At 52.8% G+C, this 12681-nt stretch overlaps 4 protein-coding genes across 4 annotated transcripts; 1 reads left to right on the top strand and 3 right to left on the bottom strand.

The window, feature by feature from the left end:
- Nucleotides 1–1277: 1277 nt before the first annotated feature.
- On the top strand, nucleotides 1278–3273 carry PV09_04327 (uncharacterized protein; the record flags this gene model as incomplete). The annotated part of the gene is made up of 4 exons (XM_016357654.1): nucleotides 1278–1667; nucleotides 1732–2152; nucleotides 2211–2491; nucleotides 2566–3273. The coding sequence occupies 4 exons, from the start codon at nucleotides 1278–1280 to the stop codon at nucleotides 3181–3183; spliced, it is 1710 nt and encodes a 569-aa protein (XP_016214446.1). The 3' UTR covers nucleotides 3184–3273.
- Nucleotides 3274–3402: 129 nt separating this feature from the next.
- Nucleotides 3403–5931, bottom strand: PV09_04326 (uncharacterized protein). Its single transcript, XM_016357653.1, has 4 exons — nucleotides 5282–5931; nucleotides 5012–5226; nucleotides 4878–4959; nucleotides 3403–4812 (listed from the first exon to the last, which is right to left on the bottom strand). Exons 1-4 carry the CDS (start codon nucleotides 5460–5462, stop codon nucleotides 3581–3583), a joined length of 1710 nt encoding a protein of 569 aa, XP_016214445.1. The 5' UTR covers nucleotides 5463–5931; the 3' UTR covers nucleotides 3403–3580.
- A 1730-nt stretch (nucleotides 5932–7661) lies between these two features.
- On the bottom strand, nucleotides 7662–8994 carry PV09_04325 (uncharacterized protein). Its single transcript, XM_016357652.1, has 3 exons — nucleotides 8644–8994; nucleotides 8436–8558; nucleotides 7662–8374 (listed from the first exon to the last, which is right to left on the bottom strand). The coding sequence occupies exons 1-3, from the start codon at nucleotides 8706–8708 to the stop codon at nucleotides 8116–8118; spliced, it is 447 nt and encodes a 148-aa protein (XP_016214444.1). The 5' UTR covers nucleotides 8709–8994; the 3' UTR covers nucleotides 7662–8115.
- Nucleotides 8995–9825: 831 nt separating this feature from the next.
- On the bottom strand, nucleotides 9826–11421 carry PV09_04324 (uncharacterized protein). Its single transcript, XM_016357651.1, has one exon. The coding sequence runs from the start codon at nucleotides 11221–11223 to the stop codon at nucleotides 9979–9981; it is 1245 nt and encodes a 414-aa protein (XP_016214443.1). The 5' UTR covers nucleotides 11224–11421; the 3' UTR covers nucleotides 9826–9978.
- Between the last annotated feature and the right edge of the window lie 1260 nt (nucleotides 11422–12681).

Genomic DNA, 12681 nt, shown 5'->3' with positions numbered 1-12681 from the left:
ATGACCGTTTTAGGATCTTCGACGTGCCGTCCTGAATGATACGACTTTGCATAGTTGACAGCATCGGTTCCCATGATGAGTTTTTTTGGACCTGGACGAGCTCGTCATCGTCAATGCAAGAAAGCCTGTCGTCGCTCCTTGCTATCCTCGGATAAAGTGAACGGTGGCTGAGGCAGGCAAGATCCGAAGATCTCGGTATTGGCTCCTATTGCTCAGGTGAGGTGGTAGGCATCTGTGCGCAGCATCTTGAAGTCGCTCATTTGTCAGATACTCGAATCCGTGTTTTCGAAACATTAATGCCACCATGTTCTTTACAATGATGCCCCGCCCTCCTACCATTCCTCCACATTCTGGAACCAACAAGTTGTTGACAATGAATAAAATCCTTCCGCTTCTCCGATCTAGGCGTCATGGGCTAAGCCCTGTGGGATCAGAGGTCTGCTTTCAGATCGTTTGTATATCAAGATCGGAATTCGATAGCTTGATCAGTTCTAACTCTGGGTACAAAGAACACAGTACTCCTAACAACGCCGTGCTTCCCCTTTGAACATTTATGCAGAGGAATCTACTTCTAGCTCATCTTTGCAAACCTTTGCTGGACTTGCTGTAGAATTGCATCTACTCGGACAAAGGGAATATCCATTCGAGAGACGTGAACAGGATCGAAGCTAGGATTCCTGATGATTAGCACAAGGAAGAATAGCGCCAAACGAAACCATGCTTATTCTGAACTGTGGGGAAGTATGTGCTTACGAGCTCGGCCTCACATGCGGCACAGATTCTCTGCGAGCAGCCTCACCTCTCAGAACTTGGTTCTGCTGTAATGGAGAGCGCGTATTCTTCGTATGTACTCAGAAACAAAGCCGTCGCCATGGCACGTTTGTTCATTCGAAGCGAGGTCTTTGAGTTAATCTCAAAAGCTTCTGCTCAATCCGTACCTGCTCTTGTGAAGGCGGTTTGTTGAAACAAGGACAAACCTAGACGTAGCGCTATAACGTCTTAGTTATGTCTGAGAGGTACCGAGTCGTAGGACACGATTAACCATGAAAGCGTCCAGATCCACGACTGAAGTACCGACAATCCATGGGTCTTTCTACCGAATGACACTTCTGAACACGAGAGACGGAATGCAAAGCCGGTGAATCAGGACCAGTGGTATCTCATGGACAGTCATAGAGCTCCAGGTAGAAATACCGCGCATGCTGCTGTCCATTTCAAAGCGTAAATACTCTTAATTTTGATCTGTATTATGTGGGTGTGCCAAGCTTTCAACAAATATGCTACTCGTTCTACTAAGCCTTTCTTTACAAGTCTTCGCCGCCCCGGCAGACGTTGCACGTAGCGTCCAAGGTCCTACGGTTGTGATCAACTCTCCGGAAGCGACGTTGATAGGTTTACCTCCGTCCTTTCTTGCCCCTAACACAGAAGAGTTCCTCGGGGTTCCATACGCACTTCCTCCAACGGGAGACAGGCGTCTCAAGCCTCCGGAGCCAATCACTGAGCCCATGGGCACGGTTTCTGCGCAGGAGAACGGAAATGTTTGCCCCCAGTTCGTATTTTCGAACAATCTTGAGGGCTCCTTGCCCACCGCTGTTATCGAGCTGTTGGCCGAAACCCCTCTGGTCCAGAACATCACTTCCCAGAGCGAAGACTGTCTTGTCATGAGTGTATGTAAAACACAGGGGAGCTTCTGCTTCATGTCCAAGCTACAATCTTGCTGATCCAGCTTAGATCAACCGTCCGACGGGCACAAAGGAGGGTGACAATTTGCCAGTGCTTTTCTGGATATACGGAGGAGGCTTCGAGCTCGGATGGAACAGTATGTATCCTGGGTCAATATGGGTCGAAGAATCGGTCAAACAGGGTCAGCCTATCATTGTCGTCACGGTGAACTACCGGGTGGGCGGCTACGGGTTCCTGGGTGGAAAGGAGCTCACCGCTGAAGGATCAACCAACCTTGGCCTTCTTGACCAGAGGCTATGCTTACAATGGGTGGCCGACAACATTGCAAAGTTTGGCGGCGATCCAGAGAAAGTGACGATATGGGGTGAAAGCGCCGGTTCGATCAGCGTGTTTTACCACATGCTCGCTTACGATGGAAACAACCTGTACAAAGGGAAGCCCCTATTCCGTGGCGGGATCATGAACTCAGGTAGGCTCACACCCACGGTATGGAACCTCACAGTAGGGAATCATTAATGCGTCCATAGGGACCGCAGTCCCCTCGGACTGGATGAACTCCAGTAAACCCCAAGCCGTCTATGACCGCGTCGTAGAAGTGGGAGGATGCTCGAATGCAGAAGACACCGTCGCTTGCCTTCGCGGACTGCCCTACGACAGCTTCAACCACGCAGTGAACAGCGTGCCCGGTATACTGTCTTACAGCTCTATCGCCCTCTCGTACCTCCCGAGACCGGACGGGATGTTCCTGACGGCATCGCCAGACGTGCTAGGGTACGAAGGGAAGATCGCCAAGGTTCCGTTCATCGTGGTGCGTTTTCCGGTCCAAAGGTTTTCTTTTTTTGTCGGGGGTGCCTCAGCCCCCCAAAACTAACGCAGCCCCAGGGCGACATGGAGGACGAAGGCACGCTGTTTGCGCTGTTTGAGTCCAACATCACGACGAAGGAGGAGATCGTCGACTACCTGCACGAGCTCGTCTTCGCGAACCCGAGCCGGGACGTGCTCGCGGAGCTGGTCGACATCTACAACGACAGCGACGAATACGCATCCCCGTTTCGAACCGGGTCGGCCAACAACTGGTACCCGCAGTTCAAGCGACTCGCCGCCATCCTCGGCGACTTGGTCTTCACCATCACCAGGCGCGGAATGCTCAAGTTCGTCGCCGACCTGCAGACGGGGATTCCGTTCTGGTCCTACCTCAACTCGTACTACTACGGCACGCCCATCCTTGGGTCCGGGCACGGCTTGGACATCATATCTGTCTTCTATGGTCTGGCCCCGGGCTATGCGACGACCGCGTGGAGGCAGTACTACATCAACTTTGTCAACAACCTTGACCCCAACAAGGGAGTCACCGCGAACGGTCTCGCATTCTGGCCCCAGTGGACAGAGAACCAGACCATCATTCAAATGCATCCGAACGGGAGTCAATATATTACAGATGACTTCAGGCAGCCAGTTCTCGACTTTCTGCTCAAGAACGTCACACAGTTTTACTTTTGAAGCCATGAAGGGCTCTGCAGTTCGCGTTAAATAGGCGTACATCGTGCGCTGACATTTTGAGGCAATTCTGCATGTGGGCTTGCGTAGTCCCGCCACTCTTAATTATATTCTAATAACATGTTGAAGTTCATTGAATCTGATTGAATGGTTAGACTTCGATGTGCTGGGCAGCAGTTTCGCGAACGTAGCTGTTGCCAAGACTTGTGAATAAAAGAAAATATTGAAACTCATTGGAACGCATGATCGGGTGACGACTTTGTTTGTCTTGAACATAGGGGGTCCTTTCGCTTGCATACATGTCTTCAATCGGATAAAAATAATAATTTGCGTGATTGATCTCGTTATCACTAACCAGAAACGGTACTGGAGGATTCATTGGGGCTTCGTCCACGAGAAACTACAACAGCCACCCGACGTATCTCTTGTATAACTTGCCACTCTTCGTAGCGAGCTTACCCTTCGCTCGCTCCTGAGCCAAGAATTCTTGCTCCTCACGGTCAATGATGTCCTTTCCAGTCCAAAGGTCTGCCTCCGCTGGTGACACTCCCTGCGTCCTGTGCCAGATCTTGTAGCCGAAGATCAAGATCAGGTATAAAGGAATACCGAGGTAGCCTGTGATGAAGTTCTTGTAATCGAAATCGCCGTAGTCGCCTTTTGTGAAGACGTTAAAGTTCTTTGTGAGTGCGATCAAGCAGCAGAAGAACAAGGCGAAATAAGAGCCCATAGCACCAAATGGTGCCTTGTAGGCGAGTGAGGTCTCCGGCACATTCTGTGCTTTCCTAGCTCGGACGAAATAGATATGCGTGACAAGGATCGAGACCCATGTCAGGAGGCCAAAGATGGTGACAAGGTTCACAAAGTAGCCAAAGACTACTTTCGAATCGCTGGTGCAATTCATGTAGGCCAAGAGACAGAAGAGCGAAGAGCAGCCAAGAGCCATGTATGGAACACCCCGCTTATCCGTCCTCGCCAAAATCCTAGGCGCCTTGCCCTGGAGCGCAATTCCGTACAGGGTTCGAGTTGCGATGTAGAGATCGGAGTTCGAAGCGCTAAACACAAACAGCAAGATGCAGCCATTGAGGAAGCCAGGTAGACCACCAATGCCTGCAATCTGAATCGCGACGACAAATGGTGAAGCAGCAGCACTGTTGGATTTCTTGCTTGCGAAGATGAGCTCGGGAGAGTTGTACGGAACAATGCAACCAAGGAGGAAGACGGAGAAGACGTAGAAGAAAAGGATCCGGTAGAAGGTCAGCTTGATGGCACGTGGGATCGTCTTGCGTGGGTTTTGCGCCTCTCCAACAGTCACTCCGACAAGCTCGGTTCCAAGGTAGGCAAAAACAGCGGTGACCATGGAAGCCCAGAAGCCGTAGAATTTTCCAGCGGCTCCACTATCGATATATGGCTTGAACGCTCCGGGATCATGGTAGTATCTGAAGCCAGTGCGGTCGTGATTTGGACCTCCGCCTAGCATAAGGACGAGCGAAAGCAGAATAAGGCCGCAGATGACCAAGACCTTCATCGAAGATAGCCAAAATTCAAACTCGCCGAACCATTTGACGCCAATGTAGTTGATCGTGACGATAACTACCAAGAACACGGTGATGAACACGCCTGGATTCACCTTCTCTGCTCATCGTCAGCGATCTGCGGCACCAGTTTGACTGTTGACCGTATTTCATTTTGAGACTCACCAGGAGGACACCAGTACTGTATAACAAGGGCGGCCGCAGTTAGTTGATTCGGCGTCACGATAATGTACTTGAACCAGTATGTCTACAGACTGATCAATACCGTCTTTCGAAAACGACGTCTATCCACAACTTACATAGCCGAGAGCAAAGCCAAGGGCAGGGTCACAGAATCGCGTCGCATAGCCCGCAAAGCCCTCTCCAAGTGGTAGCCAAGCAGCCATTTCACCAAGAGCGGCCATGACGAGGAAGACGATGATTCCGATAAAAGTGTAAGAGATGAGAATGGATCCTGGACCCGATTTCGCGAGAGCCGCGCCGGTTCCAATGATCAAACCCGTCCCGATGGCACCTAAGCACCAAAGTTAGTCTTGTCGTTCGCTCAAGAGGAGTTTGACAAGTCGTGCCTCCAATTGCAATCATGGTGATGTGGCGAGCCTTCAAGCCACGGTGCAGCTTCGTCTCCGCATCTTCTGCCGTCAAGATCGGAACCTCGCCATGCTGGCCACTGTAGTCGAATTTCGCCTCGTCGACATAGCTAGCCGGGGGCTCTGATTCGTCCGACTTCTTCCTACTCCATATTGCCATGACGATCCAAAGCGCAGCACAACTCGCCAGCAAAGATGTTAGGTATGTGCAGAAGTCGAAAAAGTCTGCGCAGTGAAGGAAGGCCGCGACGGCAGTATGGAAGCAGAGTCACGGAGGTGCAGACGACACAAGGCGGCTGACGTAGGTGGAATTTATATCAGATTTTGAATAAGAAAAGAGGGCTAAAATGATCAGCACTTTCAAGCGAGGCACTTATCAAAGTGTGGGCGCGTGGTGTGTCCAACCGTCGAGATTCCACCCGCGCATAACCAGTAGCGTTCAACGTCTAGGATGTTTTACGAGAAAGAAAGCCGGGAGATCTGCGACATCACCTGCGGTTTTGAGCTTGGTGCCACCTTATGCCCAGAGACTTGGGATGGCACGCCGGTAGCCTCCTCCACAAGGGACGCTGGAAGGAAGGAAGGCTGGGGGAATTTTTTTTTTTTTTTTCGCGGTGCTCACCAACAGGGCAACTAGGCGCATGTCTGCGGTCGTGTTGGAAACCAAGCAAAAATGCTTCGCCGTCTCAGCCTGACGCCGTGCAGGTTTCCCGGGTGGGATCGAAATACGAAGCCGCGCTGGCGAGGGCGTACAGCCATCTGCTGCGTTCCTCGCGAGCGGGCAGCGCAAAACATCCAGCTCTGGCGTGCACAGCGTCAAACAGTGCGCTTACCACCGGTCTGAGGCAGAGACAGGCGCATTTTGAAAGTGTTACATCGGTCTGATCGTTCTGGAAGGAATGTCAACGCCCCGTCGAGCTTGGCGGTCTTCTTTGCAGCGCCGAGGGCTCGGCAGAGGGGCGCGAGAGATAAGAAGTCATCGGCTGGGGCCAGGGACGCTCTCACGCTTAGCCGCGTCATGTTGAGGACATGGCACCACGGCCAAACGTACGCGCGCCTCGTCCTCGAAGTCCGAGAATACACGGCGAACGGCCGTTGTGAGAAAGACGGACGTGGTTGAGGTTGACATGAGGCGCCCTGCAGGAACAGAGGCTTGGTCCCGATGCGGTTTAGTGCGCGCTCCAACTCAACTAGCGGGCTTTTGTTTCATCCTGCCAAGAGGAAAACCTGGGGAACGCGATGCTAGCTCATGGTGCAAAATTTCTGTGCGCGTCCAGAAAGCCGCCTTGGTCGTGGAGCGTCGTATCATGTAACGGAGCTTAGCACGTCGTGGCATTGTTGTCTTTGATACGAGTCCTGGATTCGGGGCAGAAATTCTAGCGTTGCTACGCTGGAACAGCACACTCCGCCCCCCCCGTCCGTCCTCCGCAGTTCATGATAGCAGCGCGACCGTTCATTGGACTTGCCCAGCGGATGAATTTACGTCTCTTTGCTTTCGTGCGTGCAGTAGGATGTCGTTGCATGCCATAGCACTTCGATCCGAGAGTTGTAGTCGCAGGAGTCGCGCTATCCACGTCGCCAAACACGTGCCATTCATCCCTCCAAATTGCTTCGCGAGAATGGGGCAAGCACCCAAGAGATTGCCAGCGCACGCGCACAACCGATCGCAAACCCCTCGTCCGCAGCAGAAGCAGTTTTTCTTCCGGATCTCGTACTGTCGATCGCCTCTGCGGCTGGGGCTGCACCGGTGGAGCCGAAAAGAAGACGACCTCTTGTTTCTGCTATTCGGACCCGTTTTCTTCGCGACGTGACGTCCAAACGACCTTTTTTGTCACCCCCGAAACAATCCAGTCATGAATTCGCACGCGGACGTCTCGAACACCGTCCATCCATAAAAAAGGCGGAGCCGAGATGCAGTCAATGTCCGCTCGTAGTTCGAACGGTGCGATACATCGGAAGTTGATCACGGCAGAAGACCACTTCCAAAATTGCCACCTTGTCTAAGCCTCTCGACGCTGATGGTTGAATTTTCCGACACCGCTCGAGCTTCTTCTCCCAAACGACGAATCACTGAACGATCTCAAGCTTCATCTCCCAGACACTGCAGATATATTCTAGGCGCACCTTGTCCATGTGCTACGCAGCTTCTTCCTTCAACAACACGGACGATCATTCCGTCAGCGGGAAACGTTTCTGAACAGCATGATCGACTACATAAATCTCATGGCGTGAAAAGAAAAGTGCGAATACTGCAGGCGTGAAGGCATCAGACGAGGGTGCGAGAAGCTCTGACAAAAATCTTCCCGATCACGTACACGAAAATCAAATGGTCTGGAGAAGCATCCCGCTGATCACGCCATCTTTCACAAACACAAGCTGCTTGATTTTAAATCTTGCCCGGCACGTTTGACGTACTCACCGGACCGCATGCCGAATTGTTAAATTACACTTTATCAACAGAAAGATAGGCGGCTTCCTCGCGCCGGTGCTGTTCATTCGCAACGCATCTACGTCGCGGGAGAGCGGCGAATGTTAATTCTCCAAGTTTACAAACAAATCCGCTAGCTTCAAATAGCTCTCAAAGACTGTAGTGCGAGCATGTACACCTAGCTTCAGGCAGCGATATGCAGGGGAGCCGAGACAGTTGGAAGTTCATTCGCTGTTCCCGACACACGAAAAATAGCGCTTCGCTGGTCATTTGTCTTCTTTCCCGTGTGAGGACTAAACCCTACTGAGGCCAGGATGCAGAGAACGCGTAAGATCCTCCATCGCTTCCGCGGTCAGGTCTGAGCCTACCGTGCGAAGCCATTCCCTTATCTGTACTGGCCAGGTGGCGGACCTGCTGGTGGCGCATATGTGTTTGTGTTGCCGTAATCATTCATTGGATATGATTGATTGCCGCCGTACGTAGGTTTCGGCGGTGTTGGTCCGTAGTTATCGTTCTGCGGGTATGGGGTGTACGCAGGCGCAGGCGGAGGAGGTTGATAAGGCGGAGGAGCAAGGGGACCTTGCGACATCCAGCCGGTGCCGTACATTGGCCTTCTGCCTCGTGCGCGTCTACGTCTTGAGGTCCTAGTAGAGAAACAATCTTGTGAGTACAACGCCGTTCGTTGAGTTGTAGTTAGCCACGTACCATGATAGACAGAACAGAGTGAGGATGAACAGCAAGATGATCACACCGAGGAGGACCCATCGACCCCAGTTGTACCAGCTGCTGTTATAACACCGCACGCCTCCATAATACGTTGTGTAGCACCTAAATTCCATGGTTAGATCAAAGCAATGTCCTTGCCACTATTCCAGCGCGCTGTGGAAGCTGGCGGAAGACGGCAAACACGTACGTCTGGCGCTTCAGAAGCTCTCGTTTCCATGGGCCCGCGGCCGTCTCTGCAATGACGGGTGCCATTCCAACACTGTATGCGATCTTCGATGGCTAGGATCAGGACGATGAACAAAGTTACACTGTCGCAGACACTCGGCGAGAGAGCGAAGAAATAATCGTTTCGCAAACGATGTTTGCTGTGGGAAGAGTCGTGGGTGATCATGGCCTCGCCCAGCACTTTTCTGTCATCCAGCGGACGGGCTGCGCCACGAAGGGAACTGCGTAATGCCGAGAGCAGACAAGGGACGCACAATGGTCGCGTTGGCATTATCATGATGTCAGCACGTCTTGGGCCAGTAAAAGCGTCGGCAATGCACGCCCAGCCAGGCTGAGCTGACCTTGGCGGGATGCTGGCGTGACGTCGTCGTTTGCAGGCCCGGGTAGATCTCCTTGGCCCAAACAGGACGCCAACCCCCAGAATCCGTTCCCGGCCGAGAACTCGAAACTCCAGAGCGGAGCGAACCTTCTTCGCCCCCCTCCCTCCCAAAGTCGCACACGGATGCGACGCACCTCAGCCCGGCCACGCAGATGCGCTTGCTGTATTCGTCCCTAAGGCAAGGCTGAGGCCCGATGGGAAACGTGTTCGGGCTCCGGCGAGCACATGGCCACCGCTGCCGCGTCCCGACCTTTCGTCGTGAGCAATGGGCGCCTCGTCCTCCGTTCCAGCCTTTCCCAAACCGCGCGATGATATACGTTTTGGGAGTCAGAGCACCTCGCTCGCAGGTTCTTTTTTGTCCTGGTCTAGACGGAGGGCAGGCGTGCGCCGTCGAGCTTCGCCTCCCCTCCGGAAATCAATGTCATCTGAGATGCATGTCCTGAACTCTTACGTCCAAAATGCAGCTGTAAAGACATTCCACTTTCACGTCGAAATGCCCAGTCCTTTGCCTTCATATGCTCAAACGTCCTCGCCCGTTTCCATAGCAAGAGTTTCACTCTGGCCTCGTGAACCGTCGATTCTCGAGATACATACTCGTTGAATTATTATGTGCTGAGATAGCTTTTCGTAAGGCACGTAGGTTTGCAATAAAAAAAATACTCGTCAGCCTGCAATCCATGCTTGTGTGAGCATGAGCATCGCCGATGAGCGGGAAGAACAATCCAAAATGCGCACTGAACTTTGGATCAAAAGGGACGTAGGTACCAGTGAAAGCGAGTGTATTATTTGTGTTGACCTTAACTCCTACGAAACATCGAGGAAGTGAATTTCAGCCAGAGGACTCCATGTCGCATACTAACCCGCCATTCTTACATCGTACATTTGTTTGTTCGCACAAAGAAAAAATAAAATAAGTATCTACTCTTTCTCCACATACTGTGGCGGTGCTTCAGCTACCGCCTCCTCGTCCTTGAAGCCATCCTTCTCCAAGCTGCACCTCGGTGTCTCGTCACCCTCGACGCAGTCTTCTTCGTCTAGAGCAACAGCCTGGTACTGGGCATTGCGGCCGCGAATCTTCATATAAACGGCGGCAACAATAGCACCGATGAGCATGCCCACCAAGTAAGTTACCATGCCAAACGTGATGCCGAATAAGACAGGCACAAATATCGTGAGCACGATGCGACCGACCTTGTGCATAATCACACCAAACTTGCCATGGTGCATGTGGTGATGGCCGTGGTGGTAGGGATGTGGTGGGCCATGATTGCCATGCTTGCCAGGAGGGCCATGGTGCTTCCAGCCTTGAGGGCCGCCGTGGTGCTTCCATGGAGGTGGGCCATGATGTTGCCACTCCGATGGGCTGTCGTTATCTCCGTGTTCTGTCTTGTGTGGGTGCTTCGCATCCGGTCGCGCGCCCTTTCCAGCCTTTCCGCAAGGTCCCTTACCAAAGGCACCGAAGTGGGGCTTCATGTTCTTGAAGCCGGAGAACTTATCGGCGAGGATAGCCTTCCACTTACAGAGCAGTGGCCAGCCCTTACACTCCTTCTCCGCGGTCTTCTTCCTGCTCTGCGTCTCGATCTTCATGAGCATGAGCTCGCCGTCTGTGTTTTTAAGAAGGGTGAGGGTAAGATCTGGGACCGAGATAGGCTGCTTCTCCAACGCCTTGAGCTGAAGGTGGATTGTCAGAATCTCCTCGCCGCTCTCGCTAATGGTCTGCGACCTGCCAACTTGGAATGCCCAGCTTGTCAGTCGCAGAGCATCCTTGGCCAACGCGTCCATGTTTGACCGGATCTCTGTGAGCTCCATATCGGCGGGGACCTGCGGAACGTATGGAACTGGGTTCAGGAGGGCGTAAGTCAACACAGGTGGATAGAATCGCGCTCCGTTAAGTTCAAGAGTCTCTGGCTGTTCGCCAACGCTGAAGTTAAGGACCAAGGCGTTCTCAACGCCCTTGGTCCATGTCAGCGTGTTGGAGCCGTCCTTGTGAGCAAACAGGCAACCTGGACAGTCCACCTTCAGCAGCTGCGACTTCGGATCCACACCGAATGACTTGAGGTTGGTCGCCGACACGGTGGAGAGGTCGGGTGCCGAGATGGTGGAGGGTATCATGATCGCGGCCGCTGTCGTGGACAGCGCCGCCAGGCCGAACGTGGCCCTCATCGTCGCGCTGCTCGTTCGTATCGTCAAAATGTAAGTCAAAGAGAGGTGAAAGAAAAGAGTACAAAAGAAAACGAAAAAGGCTTGGCAGTGTCGTGGGTCGGTGGGTTGGCAGTTTGTTTGGTGAAGTTAGGTTGAAGGTGTAGGGAGAGAGCGGGCATGAGCTGCGGGTGGATCTGGCTGACGACGACAGACCCGTCAGTCGGGCAGGGCGGAGCCAAGCCAAAGCCGAACAACGAGGCGCAGCGAGACAAGATCGTCACTGCTCAAGTGCATGCTCGCCTGGATGCCTGGCGCATCAAGCCATTCACGTGATATCGCTCGACTCTTTGTGGGCAATCATGGTTTCCACTGTCCACCTGTTGCGCAAAGTGACAGACGCGTTCCGTGCAAAGCCAAATGACAATGAAATCTGTTGATCTCGACAACAAGCTTCGTGCCCTCATCATCATCCCCACTGTCGTCGTCGTCGGTATCGGCGAAGCTTTCGTCCGTCTTTGTTTGACGTGATTGGACGTGATTGTATGTGGAGAAGTTGGCCTACTCGACAAGAGACTCCGCGCCCGCACCTACACGTGAGCTTAACTTCCAAGGCACATGCGCTCACCGTTTCACACGTAACTTAAGGTTCGCAAGGGGGGTGGTGGCTCCGAAAAGGTGAGCGTCAGTCGACGTTCTAAACACGGCGTGATCGAACCTGTTTCAGAAAAAAAGAAAATAAAAGACCAACCGCTCCAGCGCGACCAATGATCGTTTCGTGTCCGAAGCCTTCAAAGAGTAAAGTTTCCCTTTCGCTTCTCTTTTCGACGTCCTTTCGTTCCCACAGGCATGGCCGCTCCCGCCTGAAAGTGTTTTAAACCTCGCCAGCGTCTCCTGATCCCTCCACGCCCTGGGAGTTTCCATCCAAATATGGCGTCCGCGGCCGCTCATTCGTTCCGCAGAGTGTCTGCTATCAGCCAACCTCAGTAAATCGGCTCAATCCTCCTGTCGTGATCCCCATCTTGCACATATCCGCACATCCATGCATGGACTCACCTTGTTTATATAATCCTACCTCACCTACCCCCCCCAAATAGCCCCCAGTTTCCAGCCATAGCAATGGCGAACAGGCGGGGGCCACGTTCGCGCAAATCCATCTCCCCGATTTGAAGGCAGAGCAGTTTGGTTTCTCTTCCATTGTTGGAACAGAAACACGTAGCTGCATGAAAAACATGCGGTCCCGAAATGCCGACAGCGAAGCCCAACCCCTTTTCCATTTCCGCGCCTCAATCACCCTCGGAGCAGGAACCCATTGCTGACTCAGAGACGTCGACCGTTGCTATAGCCATCACGGACGATTTTTGACGTCCGGCTTGTCGCGCTCATAAATGGCCAAAGCTTCACATAGTTTGTGCAGCTGCATCAAAGACGCAACGCGTCGTCCTAGGTCGATTTACATAACTCCTTGGACTCCATACCGAA

Source organism: Verruconis gallopava, assembly GCF_000836295.1.
Source record: "Verruconis gallopava strain CBS 43764 unplaced genomic scaffold supercont1.12, whole genome shotgun sequence".
NCBI lineage: Eukaryota > Fungi > Ascomycota > Dothideomycetes > Venturiales > Sympoventuriaceae > Verruconis > Verruconis gallopava.
The sequence above is the reverse complement of the archived record's forward strand: the minus strand, read 5'-3'. Positions and strand labels throughout refer to the sequence as shown.

What these genes read in the sequence shown, in the direction of transcription:
- PV09_04325 (XM_016357652.1), bottom strand. Translation starts at nt 8,708, where the DNA reads ATGGCACCCGTCATTGCAGAGACGGCCGCGGGCCCATGGAAACGAGAG. An exon ending in GAGCTTCTGAAGCGCCAGAC is followed by an intron (nt 8,559 to 8,643) that starts GTACGTGTTTGC and finishes CATGGAATTTAG; the next exon opens with GTGCTACACAACGTATTATG. An exon ending in ACTCTGTTCTGTCTATCATG is followed by an intron (nt 8,375 to 8,435) that starts GTACGTGGCTAA and finishes TTTCTCTACTAG; the next exon opens with GACCTCAAGACGTAGACGCG.
- PV09_04326 (XM_016357653.1), bottom strand. Translation starts at nt 5,462, where the DNA reads ATGGCAATATGGAGTAGGAAGAAGTCGGACGAATCAGAGCCCCCGGCT. An exon ending in CACCATGATTGCAATTGGAG is followed by an intron (nt 5,227 to 5,281) that starts GCACGACTTGTC and finishes TTTGGTGCTTAG; the next exon opens with GTGCCATCGGGACGGGTTTG. An exon ending in ACAGTACTGGTGTCCTCCTG is followed by an intron (nt 4,813 to 4,877) that starts GTGAGTCTCAAA and finishes GACGATGAGCAG; the next exon opens with AGAAGGTGAATCCAGGCGTG.
- PV09_04324 (XM_016357651.1), bottom strand. Translation starts at nt 11,223, where the DNA reads ATGAGGGCCACGTTCGGCCTGGCGGCGCTGTCCACGACAGCGGCCGCG.